The 19,171-nt window shown below is 39.7% G+C and overlaps 1 protein-coding gene across 1 annotated transcript in view; it reads right to left on the reverse strand.

The window, feature by feature from the left end:
• Positions 1-8,816: 8,816 nt before the first annotated feature.
• Positions 8,817-19,171, reverse strand: part of wasf1 (WASP family member 1) — a 78,956-nt gene continuing 68,601 nt past the window's right edge. The window contains 5 exon segments of the mRNA XM_026917833.3: positions 8,817-12,204; positions 12,563-12,950; positions 12,952-13,111; positions 17,649-17,819; positions 18,001-18,167. Coding sequence (XP_026773634.1) covers positions 12,047-12,204; positions 12,563-12,950; positions 12,952-13,111; positions 17,649-17,819; positions 18,001-18,167 — 1,044 coding nt within the window. The 3' untranslated portion in view covers positions 8,817-12,046.

Below are 19,171 nucleotides of genomic sequence, written 5' to 3' on the forward strand. Positions count from 1 at the left end.
AAGGAATTAAATGTGTATCTGTAATTTTGTCTCGGGTAAATTGCACACTTAACATTATTACAGGCTGATAGATCTTTTGTCCCAAATGCCAGATAAAAAAAGAATAGACACATTCCCTAAATATTAGTTTTCTTCCACAGCTGACAAGACAGTTACAAAGCCAACTGTACACACACAGAATATTCTAGTAGTGGCTGACCTGACATAGACGACAATAGCTCACCATATTCACTTAAAAAAAAAAAAAAAAAAAGGTTTTATTCAGACGAAGTCATGTGGTGCAGAGTCAACACTACAAAAAATGTGTAACAGTGTGTAACAAATCTCATACACTGACATGGTCTAAAAGTCTGTTCAATGAGTGCATTCTGAAATGCTTTTCTGCTCACCATGCTTGTGAAGAGTGGTTATTTATTCAGTTAGCTCGATTAGCTGGGAACACTGAATTGTTTTAACACAGTATTTGTTCAGGAATAAAAGGTTTTCTAAACTAGGTTTTCTAAACTAGGGTAATGTGTTCTGAAATTAACAGCACAGAGTTTCTTTCTGTAATGTCTAACAAGTCTGGAGAACATTTGTAGAGGAATCTTGGACACTCTTCCATGCAGTAAGCTCATGGCTCATGTGACCGCTCTCTGTGATCTCTATCTGTTAAAACTGTTTCACTTGAGATTGAATATCTTTAGTGAAACAGTTTTAACAGATAGAGATCACAGAGACCGGTCACATAAGCCATCTCTTTAAACAGTCTGGAAAATTCCAAAAATTAATGTAATGATTTTTAGAAGCTTCTGATTGACCCATTGTCATAATTAGGAGTTAATTGGGAGTGCACCTGAGGCTGTATTTTAGAGCCAGTACCATTTACGCCCTTGATACCATGAGAAAATCCAAGAAATTCAGCCAAGACCTTGGGGGAAAAAATTGTGTGAAGCATGGGGGTGGCAGCATCATGTTGTGGGGTTTTTTTGCTGGAAAAAGGATTGGTGCACTTTAGAAATACTGAAGCAAAACCTCAAGACATCAGCCAGAAAATTAAAACTTAGTCACAAATGGGTCTTCCAGTAGGACAATGATCCTTAGTATACCTCCAAAGCTGCAACAAAATTGATTAAACACAACAAAGTGAAGGTACTGGAGTGGTCCTCACAAAGCCCAGACCTGATTCCAATGCAAAATTTATGGATTTCAGAAGGTTCTAAAAGGACAGTAATTATTAATCAAATTAAAATTGCACAGATTGTAATATATCACTCCAGTGCCTCTGTGTTTCACAGGATTCCAAGGAGTGAAATCTAAAAATTTAAATGGATCAGTTGGTAAAACTGGTAAATTTGACCCAGTAGTAAGATAATAATAGCAAATCACTTGCCCTGTGTTTTAGCACAAAATGCAGATGTGTTAGAGATTCATAAGGACATCTGTTTCAGGCAGGGAAGGCCAGGGAGAGCTGCATTATAAATGCTTGTGGCTACTATCCCTTGACGTTCCTAGTAACACAGATTTGATTTACAGTTGTATTTTTATTTATCTCTGTCACTCCAGTTAGCTGTGAGAGAGTTGTGGGTGCAGGGACGCACATCACACATTTTTACAAGCAAGCTTGAGTGAGAGCGTGTACTGGGAGTGTGTGGTGACAGTGTGTTCTGGTTCATGAGAGCTGAATGACGTGTGGTCTAGCGTTTGTATGTAGTCAATGTTGTCACTCTGACTGAAGAGACAGGATTCTTACAGATGCTTGAGTTTTATTGACTTCCATAAAAGTGACATCACCAAACATTCACGAAGGCCCGATGGGCCTAAAAGTAGAGGCTCATTTTAAAATGCATCTGCTGTGGTTGCTATAGTTCCATGGTCATTTGTGAAAAAGGTCGACTGTGGCACATTAATTCATAATCACACAGCGACAACTTTTATTTTTTTAATTAATAGCAGTGATAGTAGCTGGGTTGCATATTGAAGTGAGACATTCAAACATGACAAAATGATTATTATACATGTAATAAGTCACTTTCAGAAATGTGTAGCTTTATACAGACACAATAGGAGGTTGTGTTGAGTACAATACATGGCATTATAATGAATAATGACACTTTCATTACCACATGATTATAAGTTATTAAGGAATTACTTCTAGCATATTAGAGCTTCATGAGGCATTATTTAAGTTTATAAAGATAGTTGTAAGAAATTATTACCATAGTAAATAGCTTAGTACAGTTATATAATGCTATAAAGTGTTACTATGGGGTTTTTCAAACAATTTCTTCACCACTGTAAGTTTTCATTGGCTTGGCTGGCTGTCATTGCATGTCTTGCTCCTTTTCCCTTTCTCTTTATTTATTTGATGCTTTATTCATTGATGCTGCACCCATACATCCTGCTCCATCTCTCATACAGAGTGAGCAGGAGAGGGATTGTGGCTGTCAGTCTCACTGGGAAACATTACACACAGGCTTGGCATCAGTCAGGATCTTCACTGTTCTCCTTATCATCATACAGCTTCAGCAACATTTTTTATTACTACAATCACAACCAGGATATATTAATATCTCAACAGAGATGTCAGAACCACTTTTCAACCAGCCAGCCAGTTTATATGACAACTTGAAATGGAATAGCTAGCCAAAAGATTGATCCTTTTACTCAGTTGGCCCAAATATAATCAAAGGTGCTGCTTTTTATGATTACATGAGAACAATGTTGCTAGCATGTAAGCAAGGACACCAAACATGCCTTTGCATTTGGGGTAAGGGGAAAATGTTAGATTATGGTTAGGTTAAGCTTAAAGTAATGGGCATGGCTTTTCTTTTGACATCATGTATCAAATCCTTGAAACCTTTTGATTGTTGGTGTATCAAGACACAAATATAGTCACTGAACACTAAACTATCAGACACTAAGGACTGGCCAATACTGTCATTGATATAAATACTCCCATTACAGGTGCTTTCTGCCACTGCCTTAAGCACCTAGTTATGGTACCAGTGGTAGCAACCATCTCCCAGGGCTTTTGGGTATTTGCTAAAGATATGTTCTAGAGACCCTTCTTCCAGGGCAAAAATGGTGTGTGATGGTGCCTTACTCCTTCCCCAAATATGGAGATTTTAGATGACCTGGATCAAGAACTTTGTGCTCTGGGGGTCTGCCTGCCAGATGTCTGTTCAGGTGATCTTCCATTACAGTGTGCTGTCCCACCTTGTCCAGGCTTCCTGCTGCTGTAAACCTACTGCCTTGCAGGCACATGCTTCTCCATGCCCGCTTGCACCTCTTTCTGTACTTGTCTCCATCTGTCTTTGTCCTGGGTCTTGTCCCATTGGGTCTTGGTGAGCTTCATCCACTAGCCAAAACCCCCACTATTCCCCTTTGCCTCAGCCCGACCTCCTATAACTCATTGCAGTCCCTCTACCTCTTTCCTGTCTGAATCTTGATGCTTGTCATCAAGACCTTAGGGTCTCTGGAGTCATTGTACTGCAGCACTTCTCTTGTAAGTGACACCAAGAACTCCTCAGTGGTGCTGTTAAATGGAAGCTGCTGTTTGCTGCTCCTCCCATATAGAGCTGCTCTGCTTAGGCTGCATAGCAGACCCAGCCACCTGTGGAGATAACTAGATATTTTCCTCACCAAGGCCTCAAACATTGTCATAGGTATCAGACCAGTAGCAGCCAGAGGATTGGACAGAGGACACCATGTTGGTAAGCCTTGAACCTTCCAGGTAAACCACTCTTTTTTCCCTCTTGTGCTTCGCTGACCAGCTGTCTGAAGCCAGTCATGTGCTCCAAGCTGCCTGGCATGCCTGGAATTCTCCCCTTCTGCACTGCTGTGTCAATATAGTTATATTGGAGGAGAAACTTTCTTAGCCATTAGACAAAATGCTGAAAAATCTTGCTGTCAGCTATTTCCCCCTTGCACTGAGCGCCAAGTGCAAAAGTGCTCAGCACAGTTAAGCACCCTCTGTCACGTAAAGCGAGTGCAGATGAATGCAATTGCAGTATAAAACAGTTATTGAGAGGCAGGCAGACAAATCAAAAAATGAAGAGAAAACACATAGTGAAAAACAGGCACAGGGTCAGGCGATCAGCAAACAGGCATTTGCTTTGCTTTGTGCTTGGCATGAGGGGGAAATACCTGACAGATCCCCCCGAGGCACCTACAAAAGCTCTCCCGTGGTGGTCCTGCCCCTCTGGGCAAAATGTCCACCAAAGCCCCAAGGTCCCAAGGCAGGCATTGCCTCTCCTGTTGGACTCTCCCAGAGGAGCTGAGAAGCAGACATGGGGCATATTGGCAGGAAGCAGGCAAGGGGTCAACAACAGGCTGCAGCCAGGGGTCAGGTGGCTGTGCCGTCGGCCTCGGGTGAGAACAGAAATGGGAGGCCGCGCCTTTGGCCTCAAGTGTGAGCAGGGCATGGGAGGCCACACCGTTGGCCTTGGGCATGAGCAGGACTTGCGAGGCCGCACCGTCAGCCTCTGGCAGGAGCATGGCAGGGGAGACCACTTTGCTGGTCTCAGGCTGGACTGAAGCTCAGCAGGGGAGATCACCTCATTGTTCTCAGGCTGGAGCTCTGGAGCTGAGACCACCACTTCGGCCTCTGGCTGGAGCTCGGCAGGGGTGACCACCTTGTTAGTCTCTTCATAGTAGCTGGTGAACGGCTGAATGGATTTGTTTGACAGGCTGGCCCTCCCCAAAAAATTTTCAAGATCAAAGCAAAAGTCCCCCTTCCCATAAATCACGCTCATTAAACAAACAAACTCAGCCATGCTTCCTAGGCCCACAGTTCCCATGACGACCAGAAGCTCTGCCCACTGACGGGGCCCCACCGATGAACCAGGACAGCAAGAATATGAGCCACTGTTTCTCTTTGGGCTTGGGGTTCAACAGGCTGGCAAAATATAATTGGTTCTGCCGCAGGAATCCTTTAGAAAAGGTCTTCAGAGCTGTTGAAGGGGTCTGGGGGATACATGAAAGTCCACTAGAAAAAGTGGACTGAATTGCATGGTGATCCCTGCATAGCTCCCCTCTCGCCTTCCTGCTGCATCCATGTTGTAGGTTCAGTATTCTGTCACATAATGCGAGTGCAGACAGATGCAATTGCAGTATAAAGCATTTATTGAGAGGCAGGCAGACAAATCTAAAAACAAAGAGCAAACGTAGTGAAAAATAGGCATAGGGTCAGGCGATCTGCAAACAGGCATAACTAGGCAAAACAAACATGAGAATCATGAAACAGGCAGGAAGTCAAAAACTGGAGGGATCACACAAAACAAAACGGCTAGGTAAAGTCAAGTGGTGAAACAGTGAACAATTCAGTGCAAAGAACAAAGACACATGGGGGTATAAGTACACAAACTAATCAAGGGCAAATTGGGAACAGGTTAGCTTGATCATGACATGCGAGGGGAAACATCCAATAACAATATGGGGGCAGAGACAGGACAGAAAACAAAACAAAAGCACAAATGGCAACACAAAGACATAACCCGGAAGCGTGTGCTGTTGGTTGCTTAAGCGTGCGCTGCTCGTTGCTTAAGAGTGCTGAGTGCTTTTGCACTTGGTGCTAGGCAGGAGGGAGAAGTACCTGACACATGCCCTCCCCTCTGAGCACTGAGATGGCTCTAAACCTCTAAACTGCTCAATAATCTCAGAGTTCTCCTTCTTGGGATCCATATGCCCTCTGCATACATCCACTCACTGGCACCTCTCCCCTTGTGCCAGATGACTCTCAAGAACATCCAGAGCAACTGGAGGACCCCTGGTCATGGTATATAACCCAGCTACCTAACAAACTGGGATATGTGAAGAAAAGAATTTCAATGTACTATAATGTAAATCTTCATCATCATCCTCTTAAACTTTGTAATATACTATGCTGGGTTCTATGGCAGAATTAACTCTGGCTGTTTTAACCACCTCTTGAACCTTCTTCCAGTAGGCTTATAGGTTAGGGACTTATGATGTCCTAACTCATATGCTGCCTTGCTGAGAAACTCAAGGAATCAGTCAATTTCTTCTTTACCACTTGTAAGGCATCTGCTGTGCTTCTACCCAGGCAGCGCTTTGTTAAAACTAAACAGGTTTGCTATAAACCTTTGACATTTCTCTCCTCTGCTTGGCCACTCCTCCTGGAGTCAGATTTCAGAGTCACACCAAGCTGTTGCTTCTATAATTCAGATTGCATCTTTCTCAAAGTGGTGCCAATCACTGTGAAGGCCACTTGATCAGTTGGAATCCATGTGCAATAATGAAGTAGCCTTTGGCCTGGTGGATCCTGAGGCCATATGGGTTTTGCAGTCCTTCATACATCTTGAGCTTCTAGTTGATTATCCCTTTGTGTGGGTTATTAGGTCTGTCCTAGTGCAGACAGTGGGGAGCTCATTCTCCCTCCTTCTTGGGCCCCCCTGGGGTATAATTTGATAGGTACATCCATAAAGAGTGTGGGTTCTTCCTCACAGAAGATGCGGTTTGAGCTGCTACCACTTCCTGCCCCTGTCTCCCCACTATTTTTGGTTATCATTGAGCGCTGATGAGAAGGTACATCCTAGAATGCACAGGGAAACGTCATCAATGATGCTTCTGACCCAGTACTGAAAATGAACCAAATACTTCTATTATCTGATACGAGAGCTTCAAAAAACCCTACGACTTGTTATATAATAAAACCAATGCTCCTTTAACACTTTGTGCCTTTCACTACACTCACACATCTAGCATATATTTTGTTCCTTGTATATTTTTTGTAAAGAACCCCTACATTTTTATTAATTTTTAACCCTAAAGCTCCATGGCTTCTAAGAAACTGACAGGACAAAAAGATTTTAGTGGAGGTATTTTCTGTGAACCTTCCGGTCATGAGAGCTTATTTCAACCCACGCTCTTCTTGACTATGTATATTATTTAACAGCTTTGCCAAGGCAGCCCTTAGAAAAGTGCAGATAGAAGAAGAGAGGCATTTATTTGTTTTACGTGGCATTTCATAAATGTAGAGAAATGTGCTTAGGCTTTTAAAGAAGTTGACTAATTACCAAATTCATTCTGACTTTTTTTTTTCAGAGAAAATTCTGCAGAACATTGAATACAGTGACCACTGTCTCACACACATACACAGACACGCACACACACACACACACACACACACACACACACACACATATATATATATATATATATATATATATATATATATATATATATATATATATTACTGTCTATAAAATATAAGATCTATTATGTACGCTTGAACAATCTAAATCAGCAGGCAAGCACAAACGAAAGTCAGTGATTAGGTATATCTGCATTTTTTTCCTTTTTTAGCACCACTCACTTAATGTATCCATAGTGCCTAGTGCAGTTTATAGTGCATGCACAGATGTGTGTGTGTGCATGTGTGTATGATGATTAACCACCCCTCTTCCTGGAAACATAGGCAGGCCTGGATGCAAGTGCTCAGTAAAACACTTTATTCTTCTCCTCTCACATAGAGTTGAGAGAGTACATTGTGAAAACATAGAAAATGGCCTGTTGTGAAATGTTTTTTTTTTTTGCTGCATTTTTTTTCACTATAGTGGGTATGTGCAGCTGGTGAACATTTTAAGCTAATTGAAAATGAGCATATGAATAGATTCAAAAGTATGCTGTCCTCAGATGAGGCTATTAATTTGGTCTCATTCATCGGTGATATCATGCTATGATATTTAATATCTTTACAAACTATTTGATCTCTATCCAAGTTATCAAACGCACAGTTGAGCCCATAAGATTACATACACTTACTAAAGACATTACATACGAAAGACATTCAAACTCAATTTCTTACAACTCCATAAATTTCCTGTGTTATGTAAGTTTACATACACATTGTCATTCATTGAACTTGAATAGCTTTTTCAGTTCAGTCCACAAATTTTCTGAGATTCAGGTCAGAGCTTTGTCTTAGCCACTCCAATACTTTCACTTTCTTGTCTTTAAGTCATTTTGTTAAAGCTTTGGAGGTATGCTTAGGATCATTGTCCTAACCCATTTGCAACCAAATTTTAACTTTCACAACATGATGCTGCCATCCCCATGCTTCACAGTTAGGATGGTGTTCTTTGGATTAAAAACCTCAGACTTTTTCCTCCATACATAGTGCTGATCATTATGACCAAACAGTTCAATTTTTGTTTCCTCTGACTAAAGAACACTCTTCCAAAAAGCTGGTCATCACCTACAATGAGCTCATCACTCTTCAGTATGGCTTTTTTATTCTGGTCTTGGAGTAGTGGCTTCTTGTTTCCATGACATTGGCCATACTGATCTGTCTCTAATTGATCGTTTTAAAATAACCTCTGATGTGAACAAAGTAGATGCCCTAATTTAGTTGCCAAAAGAAATGTATGGTAACATGAAATATGTGGAATTGTGAAAAACTGAGACTGAATATCTTTAACCTAGGTGTATGTAAACTTTTGGCCCAAACTGTACACACAGAGGCTTAGCCTCTTGGAAGACACTAGAAGTTAAGGCTCTTTTTCAAGTATCCATTAGTTAAAGAGTGTGGACACTGGCAGCAGTGCTGCTCCTTCTGCTGCTGAAACACTCATCAAGTATGTGAGCCCCTGGCTCTTCTGTCGCAGGTGCAGATCCTTAATCCCAGCTACAATGGATACACATGCAACTAGAACCAGCTTACAAACAAACGTATGATCTACTCCACAGACCAATACACTGGAAAGATTAAAAAAAAAAAAAACAAAGAAACAATGAAAGGAACATGCATAAATGAAGAACACCACATAAACACAGATGCTTTGAGCCAAAATGTGCAAGATGCTTTTACCAAAAAATATGCCTTTTAAATGAGCTTTATTTAATTACATTTACATACTTATTCAAGAGACAGCGTGGTGGCCCAGCAGATAGCATTGCTGCCTCACAGCTCCAAGGTCCCCAATTCCTGAGCTTAGGCTAATATAATGTTCTCCTCTTGGATGCATGGATTTCCTCTGGGTTCTCCAGTTTCCACCCACCTCCCTAAAATATCCCCCGAAATAGAAACTCTTGTTGTTCAAGAATTTAACACATGACTGAATTGATCTGTCAGAACAAATATCTGGTATTAGCTACATTTTGTCTTTACTTAGCCAATAAATACAGCTAGCTATTAGCATGTAAGCTATTTTATATCATCAGAGCAACTAGCAACCAATAGTTTGCGTTAGTTAATATTTGCTCACCTTCCATAGTGAGAAGCTTGCTAATTTAGATTTATTAACTAAAATCAATATGATTTGAAGTACATACTTCTTTTTTCCATTTGTGATTCTTTCTTGTACTTTTATTTTCACAATTTCAATTGATTAAAAGTAATCCTAGGAGTACTTCTCAAATGTAGGGTTGCATATTAGTATGATGCTAATTGTGTTAAATTTGAGTGAGAGGGGCTAAATGGTCCAAAAGCCAGCTTTTTATGGGCAACTATTCTAGAAGAAAAAAAAATTTTGAGTGTACACAATATTTTCCAAGAGATATGCCTGTTTTTGATTTAGAAAACATGAGTAGTGCCCTCCAGTGGCCAATTTGTGTAACGTTGCATGGTATCAGATGGTGCCTAGATGGACACACAATTCAAGTTTTGTTATGATAGATTAGTATTAACCCTGTCAAAGGCCTGCCGAAAGCTAAGTTGATGGTGTCAATGTTTTTTTTGTTTTTTTTTTATTAATCAAGTCATTATTAGAAGTTCATTTACAGATTAACAAAATCTGTACAATAAACATTTATAGATTATGCACATTAGGGCAAGCTCAAATGGGCTGCAGCTCATGGGTTCTTAAAGGTTTTTGCTGTTGTTGTTGTTAAGCCAAGGAATCTGCAGAACCATTTATTTATTTTCTAGTACTCATGGGCCAAAATCTTTTATGGGCCAAAATTTTAAATTGCTATGCTGTCCGCTTCAGGCCAATTACCTGATTGCCAAGATGGAGTACTACCTGCTGACCTGGTTTAGAGGAGAATAGGGTTTCAGCTAGGGGTGTAACGATAGTCACGATTTGATTCATGACACAATTCTATTTAATTCGATTCTTAGAATATTTTGAACAAGATTTGAATAAGGAAAAATGACTGAAAAGATTCCTTTTTATTATTTCTCAGTCAAAAACAATGCAAAACAGTGAGCTTTTTTTGTTATTATAAAAAAAACTAAATAATTTTTTTTTAAAAATTGCTACGAACAGACGTTTAATATTGTGAAGAAACTGTACTACAGGTTCACCATATCTTTAAAATAAATAAATAAATTTATAAATTCTCCCAACAATTTGATTGAAACAAAGTCTCTGATCCAGGTAAAATTATCAGTTGAAACATAATGAGCTCTGTACAGCACCTGAGGTAACTTTTTAATTGGAAATAGAGCTCCAAAGTCGGCTAAAATGCCCAGGACCTCTGGTGGTCAAAAAGTACAATTGCACCGGCTGCATAATTAAGAGAATGCTGATTCCCACAATGTGAATTACAAATTCACATGATGCACATAGTCACATTTTTGCACTGTGATGCATCGTTACACCCCTAGTTTCAGCACTATATGCTTGGATCGCTACTACTACTACTACTACTACTACTACTAGTAACAATAATAATCCTAATGTCCTAAATCGATACACATCAATACACATTTATGCTCATGGAACACAGTAACAGAGTGGATACATTTGTCAGTAACTATTTTTCTAGCTGAAATTATTGATTCATGGCTGGATTCATCGAATAATTGGCTGAAATATTTCACACTGAATCTAAGAAGTTTAAAAAACAACACAGCTGAAAACCTGCAGCATTAGGCTGATTTTGTGGCGCCATCATCTGGCAAAGTGCAACATTTACACTCTCCACTGTGAACAGAAGACAGCACTGCTATTCCTCCATGATGTAAGCAGGAATAATAAACACATATTCTACAAAACACTATTATGTCAAACATGCATACATCTGAAGACATATGACTGTCATGGAACATTTAACATAACATTAGCTTTTATTAATTCAAGCGAACTGTTACATTAAACAGTTACATAAGTTACAAGGTGTACACCTTAAAATTATATTCATTTTTTTTGTTTGTTTGTTTGTTTCTTCTTCTTTTATTTTCCTGTCTGGAACATAGAAACAGCTAATGTTTAGAAATGCAGGCAAAAAGTAGTAACGGCACAATACATTCATCAACTTAACAACACGTCTATACAAACCATAAGGCAGGAGAAGGAGAAATGTATGGCCAGGTCTTTTCTGTCAAAAGACAGTCAGTTGATACTGTAGTGGTCTGACTCCTTATTGATTTAAACACACCATGTAGAGCCCTCTGAATGCTAGAACCTGATAAAACATAACATCTTGCCTTAATCTCTCGGCACCATTTAAACCCCTTATATTGTTTTTTTTGTTTGGTTTTTTTTTTTACGAATTTTCACATCTTTACAGAAAACGAGCATCGTAACCACATTTTTTCTTTCTTATTAAAATCATACAATGACAGTACATATTGCTCAGAGATATGTAAAATTATTGTAATGAGATCATTTTTTTTAATGGACCATGCCCTCATTTCACATAGGCATTTACTGGCCTATTTAAAATGTGAAATGTCTTCCTTATACATGTAAAATAAAATGAAGTTAAAAAAATAATAAACCAGATGATGGCAGCATTGCCTTAGAATTTAATAAGATGCTAAAGACGCATCGCCCCTTTACATAACACTAAACAGCGGATCTTTGTGGTCCCTCCTTGAAATGAGCTACAACATCTGAGTTACTTCTATTAATTGTAAAATAGAAGTGTTAAAAAACCTTGAGAACATCAACATAAGTTGAATTATGTTGTATAAAAAACATGAGAGCAAACATCCTGAAAAAGACAACTGGAGACACAAAGTTTCCTGAAACATACCACATGGAGAACCGTGGAAGCAGGACAGAGAGAAAACAGACACAATTTTTTTTCTTAAAATGGTAATTTCTTAATCATTCCCTCCTAAATATTCAGCTTGTCTCTCCCTTCTTCTTTTCTCTCACTCCATCCAGTCAACCTCATCAAACTCAGAGTCATCTTCTGAGTCGCTGTACTCCACAGCAATGCGTCGGGACAAGATAGTGGCTACGTCATTGCCCACACGCTCATGCTTAGCCTCCTGTTCCCTTTGCTCCTCAACCTTCCTCAGCTGGATACCTGAGAGAAAAACAAATCACTCTAGATTTGCTCAAAGGGACTAATCTATTTATTAAGCATTCTTACAAGTTCTACACAATTTATAAATATGCCCATAACAGACTAAATGGTCTCTTGCATATTCCCTAAACAGACTAATCAAGCTACTGAGAATATGCAAAAATAATAAACAATCTACTAAATATGCCCAAAAAGACTAAACAGCCTACTTAATATGCTTAAAATGCACTAAATATGCCTGAAAAAAAGCCTGAACAGTTTGAATATTACAAAAGCAGACTAAATAATCTACTGAGTTTGCAAAAAAAAAAAAAAAAAAAAAAAAGATTAAACGAATATGCTCCAAATTTCCTATTACCTTTACGAATGGCTTCTAATAGGACACTGCGCGCGTCGCTGATTGGCGGCAGGTTTGATGGATGTCTCTTGACTTCGTGACCCAAGTGAGTGGGCGGGGACGAAACCGGGAATGAAGGCACAGGGGGCGGACCTGGAGGCTGACAAGGGGGGGAGCTTCGGGCCCCTGGGTGGGGCAGAGGAGGAGGCGGGGGAGGAGGAGGTAAGACAGAGCCGTCTCCCATGCCAGGGAGCAAGACTTTGTCCTGCTGTAGTCGGGCTGGAGAAGAATGAAGAGGTGGAGCCACAGGAGGAGGGGCGGGGTGTAATACACCAGGGGCAATCTGAAGGGGTGCAGGAGGAGGGGGGATAGCAAGGGGTTGCTGGGAAGGTAATGGTGGGATTGGGGGGTGGCGGTGTGCTGCGCATGCTTGAACCTGATAGGGCGGATGGGAGAGGAGGAGGGGGTGGGGGAAGTGGGGGAGGAGGAGGGGGTGGAGCATTGGGGTTCAAGAAGACAGGAGTGCGGGCCGGAGACTGAGGACGACTGTCGGAGAAACCTGAACTGGAGCTGAAAGAGAAATAAAAAACAATAAAGGTCATGCTCTTTTGAGAGAGAAGTAGGGCTACAACTACAATTCTGATGATTGATTAACCAATTGATTACTTTATGTTCAGTTGGATTATTTTTTACATAAATACCAAAAATATTCAATTGATAGCATTTCAAACAACTAATACAACTAATGAAATAACAAGTCACTAACTGTAAAACAACATTACTGACATTTATCAGATAATCTGTCAGAGCATGGAAATATTATCCAGAATGATCATACTGGCTAGGATCTGAAGATTAACACTGAATTTTCACCAAGCTGTGGTTCCTTTTTCACAACATTTAGTGTTCTTGAAGTTTCCATGTGTTAAAGCAAAACAGATCACCATGAGAGCGGTGAAACAGTGTGAGAGATGAAGGAAACCCAATGTCTCAGCTTGTATTGCTCTGAGAGTTTTGTTCTCATTTTATTGTCTTAAATAAAAGAAAAACACACCCAGTGAGACAACGAGAAAGAGAGCAAGACTGCAAGAGGGAGGAGAGTTGAAGGTATAAATCATGTTTTAAACTGGGTCACACCTTGCTACAAAGCCAAGATAGAAAAATGTGTGAAGAGAAAGGTGCAGCTGAGTTACAGTGCATAGACAAACTGCCATCTTTAAAAATAAATACTTCTGTGTTTTGATCATTATTAGGGTTTTTCTACTACAGCACGGTTCAATTCTCAAATCTGTTTGTTCAAAATTTATTGATTCATCTTCCATAACAGCAGCTCTGACAGTAGTTCTGGCTATATTTAAAAGCACTTTTTTAAAGCGCTTGTTCTAATACATTATCTTTACTATAGTAACAACTAATTCACAGGTACTTGTATGCCAGACGTTCCACACCATCTATGTCTAAAAATAAACGTTTTAAAAATTTGGTATTTAACAAGAAAAATATATAATTGTTGATATGGCGATGTAGGCTTGTGCGATACTGATTTTTCCCTTTTTGCAACTTCCTATTTTAAACAAAATCGTGATAAACAATTTCAATCATCCAGAACAGGTAGCCTTAAAAGAGACAGGAAAACAAGCAATTTCCACCACTTCAGGTTTAAGGAGAAAAGGGGAGGGTGTAAAATCATCAACTGTGCAGTGGGGAACTGCTTGCTAGCAGGGCACCAATCGCAAAAACTCAGCTGGATGGTGGATTTTTAAATGTTTTGGCAGTAATGCACAGTAAATAGCAAATAACTGGTTACAAATCGGTTGTCTAATGTCCTCATGGCTGACATTTTCTCATATTCAACTGCTGTCTAAATGAGTCTGCAGTCTTTTTTTTTTTTTTTGACCGGTGCTCTTTGGAGCTTTACACAAAACAGCGTATTTAATCAGATTTAGATCTGACACTTCGTTGTAGGCCTGTTTAATCTATTTAATGCTTTTTTTTTTTTTTTAACCATTTTGGGCTAAATTTTTCTGGTGACCTCCCTAATCAATACAACATAAATATAAGTGTAATATAACAGTTAACTGATGATAAATTATATATTTGTCTAATGTTAGCTCATACTGCACATATAGTGATAGATTTTATTTCACATTAATGAACTCGCTCTCCATTTATCTTAATAGAAAGCGAGGGAGTCTGCGCAAGTTCAGTCTTGAGCATGTAAGATGGGGGAGGGTGGGGAGGGGCGGAGCTTCCAGGTGATGTCTGTTAATATCAGAGAGATCGAAACACACCTGTGCAGCTCATTCCATATATACTGACTGCTTAATCTCCTGTTTCATTGTGGAGAATAAAACTGAGCTTTTGATGTATTTTTGAGTGTTTTTACAGACAATAAAATCATTTTCTCACACAAGCCAGTGGTGAAACTTTGTGTAAGGAAATGTTCATTTAACATTTATGGAAGGAGTGTCTAGTGTCAGTACTTTGTAACAGTTATTTTTTTGCCACGGTTCTTCAGGATAGAAGAAAAACACAAATGTTTTTTGTCTTATTGACTTCAAGTTACAGAAATTAACTTATAGCTGTTATAATGCAAGTGATAACAGGAACTAACTTGTCTTGCGGACATTCCACAACAGTAAATGTAACTATAAACAGATAAAAAGTACGACGTGTGATTCATCAATAAATTAAAAAAAAATTGTAAATGTTGGCATTTTGCTATGGTATACAAGGAATAAAACACTCTAAGACATGCTGTTATAGGAAAATAATCAACTTCGAGGTGGTAACAGTTCTTGCACTTCGCATCACACCACCCTGTCCTTGATTATTTTCCTGTAATTGTGTTGTGTGCCTTACATGTACATTACAATAGCCAAACACTACCATGTCTACACCTAAACCCAAACATACAACTAAGCTTAAGCTCAAACCTAATAACTAATTATTAACTTGGTTGTTTTAGTTCACACAAAACTTCTATTTTGTATAAAATCAGCATGTTGTTGACTCAGGCTTCTGTCCCTATGTCACGTATGCACTTTAGTTACAGTAAAAGCTATATTTATCTATCTATATAACATCTGTTCATACTGTACATTCTTGAGCAAAGAAAAATTGCATTCAAACAACTTCTGTATTTAAACAATCAAGACTTTGTATTGTATTGTGTTTAACCCCCATAAAACCCCCAGGTGTGTATGCCTGACATCAGAGGATACTGAGATATTTGAGAAAGCTGTGCACACCATGCAGTAATCCACCACGGAGAAAGTCAAGAGTCAAGATGTTCGTGCTGTGCACAGTGAGATGACCTCAGCTGAATCTCCTCTCTAGGTAAAAATCTCTGTTTCCTGCGGGGACTGAGAAGAGCAAGCCTCCCACTCCTCCTTTTTTTCCCAAGAGACCTCAGAGAGCATTCTAAGCAGCAGGATTGCTGTTTGGTTTGGCAATTGCAGAGTCTCAGCCCACAAGATCCTGCTGTGGGTAGTGAAAATAGCTGAGAACATCACCATGGTCTCTCTTCCCTCCATTGAGGGCATTTACAATAAATGCTGCATCTGCAAAGCCACCAGTATTCTCATGGACACTTTTCACCCCCCTGCTGTCTAAAAACCATAGCATCTAAGCCATTACTACGGACTCTCTAACAGCTTCTTCTTCTCCAAATCACTCCAACACTGCCAACATTTGTCCCATCTTCAAAAACGTTCAAGTGGCTCTCTCTCTCTTTTTTTTTTTTTTTTGCACAACCAAACCATTTACATTGCACTCATTTTGAACCCAGGATATTTTTACTTACACCATATGGCCAAAAGTTTGCAGACACCTGACCATAATATTCATACAGCATGTGGTTGTTGAACATCCCATTCGAGATTTAGTACCAATTTGCTGTTATCCTCCACTCCTCTGGGAAGGCTTTCCACTACATTTTGGAGCGTGGCTGTGGGGATTTGCCCATTGAGCCACAAGAACATTAGTGAGGCCAGGTACTGATGTTGGGAGGAGGCCTGTGGGGCAGTCACCATTCCAGTTCATCCCAAATGTGTTCAGAGGTCAGGGCTCTTTACAGGCCACTCGAGTTCTACCACTCCAACCTTGGCAAAACATGTCTTCTTGTGATAATGACAATGTGCACAGGGACACTGTCATGCTGGAACAGGTTTGTGCCCCTTAGTTCCAGTGAAGGGAAATTGTAATGTTATAGCCTACAAAGGCATTCTATACAATCATGTACTTCCATCTATACAATTGTGTGCTTCCGAATTTGTGGCACCAGTTTGGGGAAGAAAGACATATGGGTGTGATGGTCAGGTGTCTGTAAACTTTTGGCTATATAGTGTATATGCATCGACCACTGCATATACCTATGATGCCATGTTAGCATGTCAGCAAGTTTAATATTTTGCACACCTATGCTAGCTAGTTGATCCGTCTCTACAGTGCAGCTAGTATACATTAGTACTGTGTAATTACTGGAGAAGAACCCTAGCCTTCCAGTCCTTCGAAAAGATTTCTGTCAACAGAAACATTTGTAAATCTCAACATGGTGGCCATGAAAGGCTCCTTTTGTACACAGAGAAACAGGACATTTGGGTTAAATGAAAAAAGCGAAAAGAGTTAAAACCAGGAGACAGTATAAGTAAAAGTCTAATTTGGTAAGTTTTCTGCTAGTTTAAGTGGAATCAGCAGTTTGGGGGAAAGTACATAAGAATCACAATCTATTTTATTGGTTTTGACAAAGCACTGTTTCTTCTGTTCCGAAGTAAGGTGAGTAATTTTAGCCACCTTTCACCTCTAGTTACATTCTTGTTGTGCAGTGAAGCCAGAAATTCGGTCCCAAAACAGAAATATCACATGACTGAAATGCTAAGATAGGTGATTTCCAATAGGTGGGGAAATTGTTTGGGAAGAAAAGACAGTGTCATTGAATATTGTATATATAAATACTTGTGGAAGGTATCAGCTGGAAATGTGACAGAAAAGTCTAAGGTGTGAGGGAGTGAGTGTGTGTGTGTGTGTGTGTGTGTGTTTGCTCTTATATATAGCTGAGATAAGACTTGTTTATTTCGTGATGTGTGTGTCTGATGTGTGTGTGTACCTGATGGCGGAGGCAGGCTTGATGTCTGCAGGGTGTGAAGGTGGAGGGGGTGGAGGCTCGTGAGGTCGGCCATACATGCGCTCTCCTGTGCGGTTGAGCAGCTCGCTCATCTGAGAATATGGCAAAGCAGCCAGAGAGAACGAACCATCCAAATGATCCATATACATTTGCCTGAAATTGGTGAAAAAAAGCAGGGTTACCAGTTGCTCATTTTATTAAAGTATTCAAGTTCACACACACAAAACACTTGTATCATATACGAATACACAAATACTCTCTGTCTCTCTCTCTCTCTCTCTCACACACACACACACACACACACACACACACACACACACACTCACACACACACCTGGGGTCATGGTAGGGTGCCAAGCCATTGCTAGTGTCTTTGTGTTTATCGTCAGTGTCATCTTCTGCCAGCTCTGCCCCCAAAGCCAGTTTCTGCCACTCCTTTTTGCGATCATGAGGAGCTCGTGGTACCTTCTCTGGTTCTGCAGGACGATCGATGTTCTTTAGCTGGGTGAAGAGACACAGAGTGTGAATTTTATTATCACAAAATGGACAAAAAGACATATAATCCTGCAAATGAGGGGGTTGGGGTGGGGTGGGGTTGGGCATTTAGTCTTAGTCTTAAATGTAGAGAGCAAAAAAAGGAGAATTCAAAGGGAACAAAAAAAGCGCATCTAGCTAAAGAAAGAAGAAAGAATGGGACATTCATATCCACAGTTTATCTGCATGTGCAATGTCAAAGTAAATCTACACTTCTGCACTCCTAACCTTTCACGCCAATTTGTGTATAATTAAAATACACTTCCTCTAGTGGATGTGTAAAATTTATGCAAACACACACACACATCAAATTGTGTATAACTAAAATTACATTTCTTCTCGTGCATTTGTACGTATATATGCATACACACACACACATACACACACATTTGTTACTCAGTGTTCTGATACTGTCCTTTCAGCTCAAATTCAGAATACTGAAAGATTGATGCACACACATGCAAAGTAAGAGCAAAGTCCCTCATACATTAGGAGATAAAGCAATGTCAGTTGTGCAGCCATCACCGCAGAAAAACACACACTCACACACTGCAGAATATGCCACAGCTTAATAATGACACACAGAGGAACACACAGGAAACAAATAAATCTATATGGCTTCTATGAGTCTGTTTAGGACATTCAGGAAGAAAACAGTTTTTTTCCCCTCTCTTCACTGTTAAATGGTCATATCCTGACTGCTTAAATTATTATAATTCACTCGGGATGATTTTTGGCACTTACAATCCATTATAAAGACCTATTAAAATCACTGATGTAATGCCTGACACAATGCTTTATGCATAGCAGCAGTCTCAGTTTCTCGTGCAGAAAAAAGACTTCAAATATATCACCCTAATCTGGTAATTAATTTACCTGAAAATATGGATTGAATCCTATGTAAAGTGGAGAAAACAGCCATAGATTCCTTTGTTCCCTGTAATGAAATGCCTTACTGGCTAGTTATAAAA

This window comes from Pangasianodon hypophthalmus, chromosome 30, assembly GCF_027358585.1.
Source record: "Pangasianodon hypophthalmus isolate fPanHyp1 chromosome 30, fPanHyp1.pri, whole genome shotgun sequence".
Lineage (NCBI taxonomy): Eukaryota > Metazoa > Chordata > Actinopteri > Siluriformes > Pangasiidae > Pangasianodon > Pangasianodon hypophthalmus.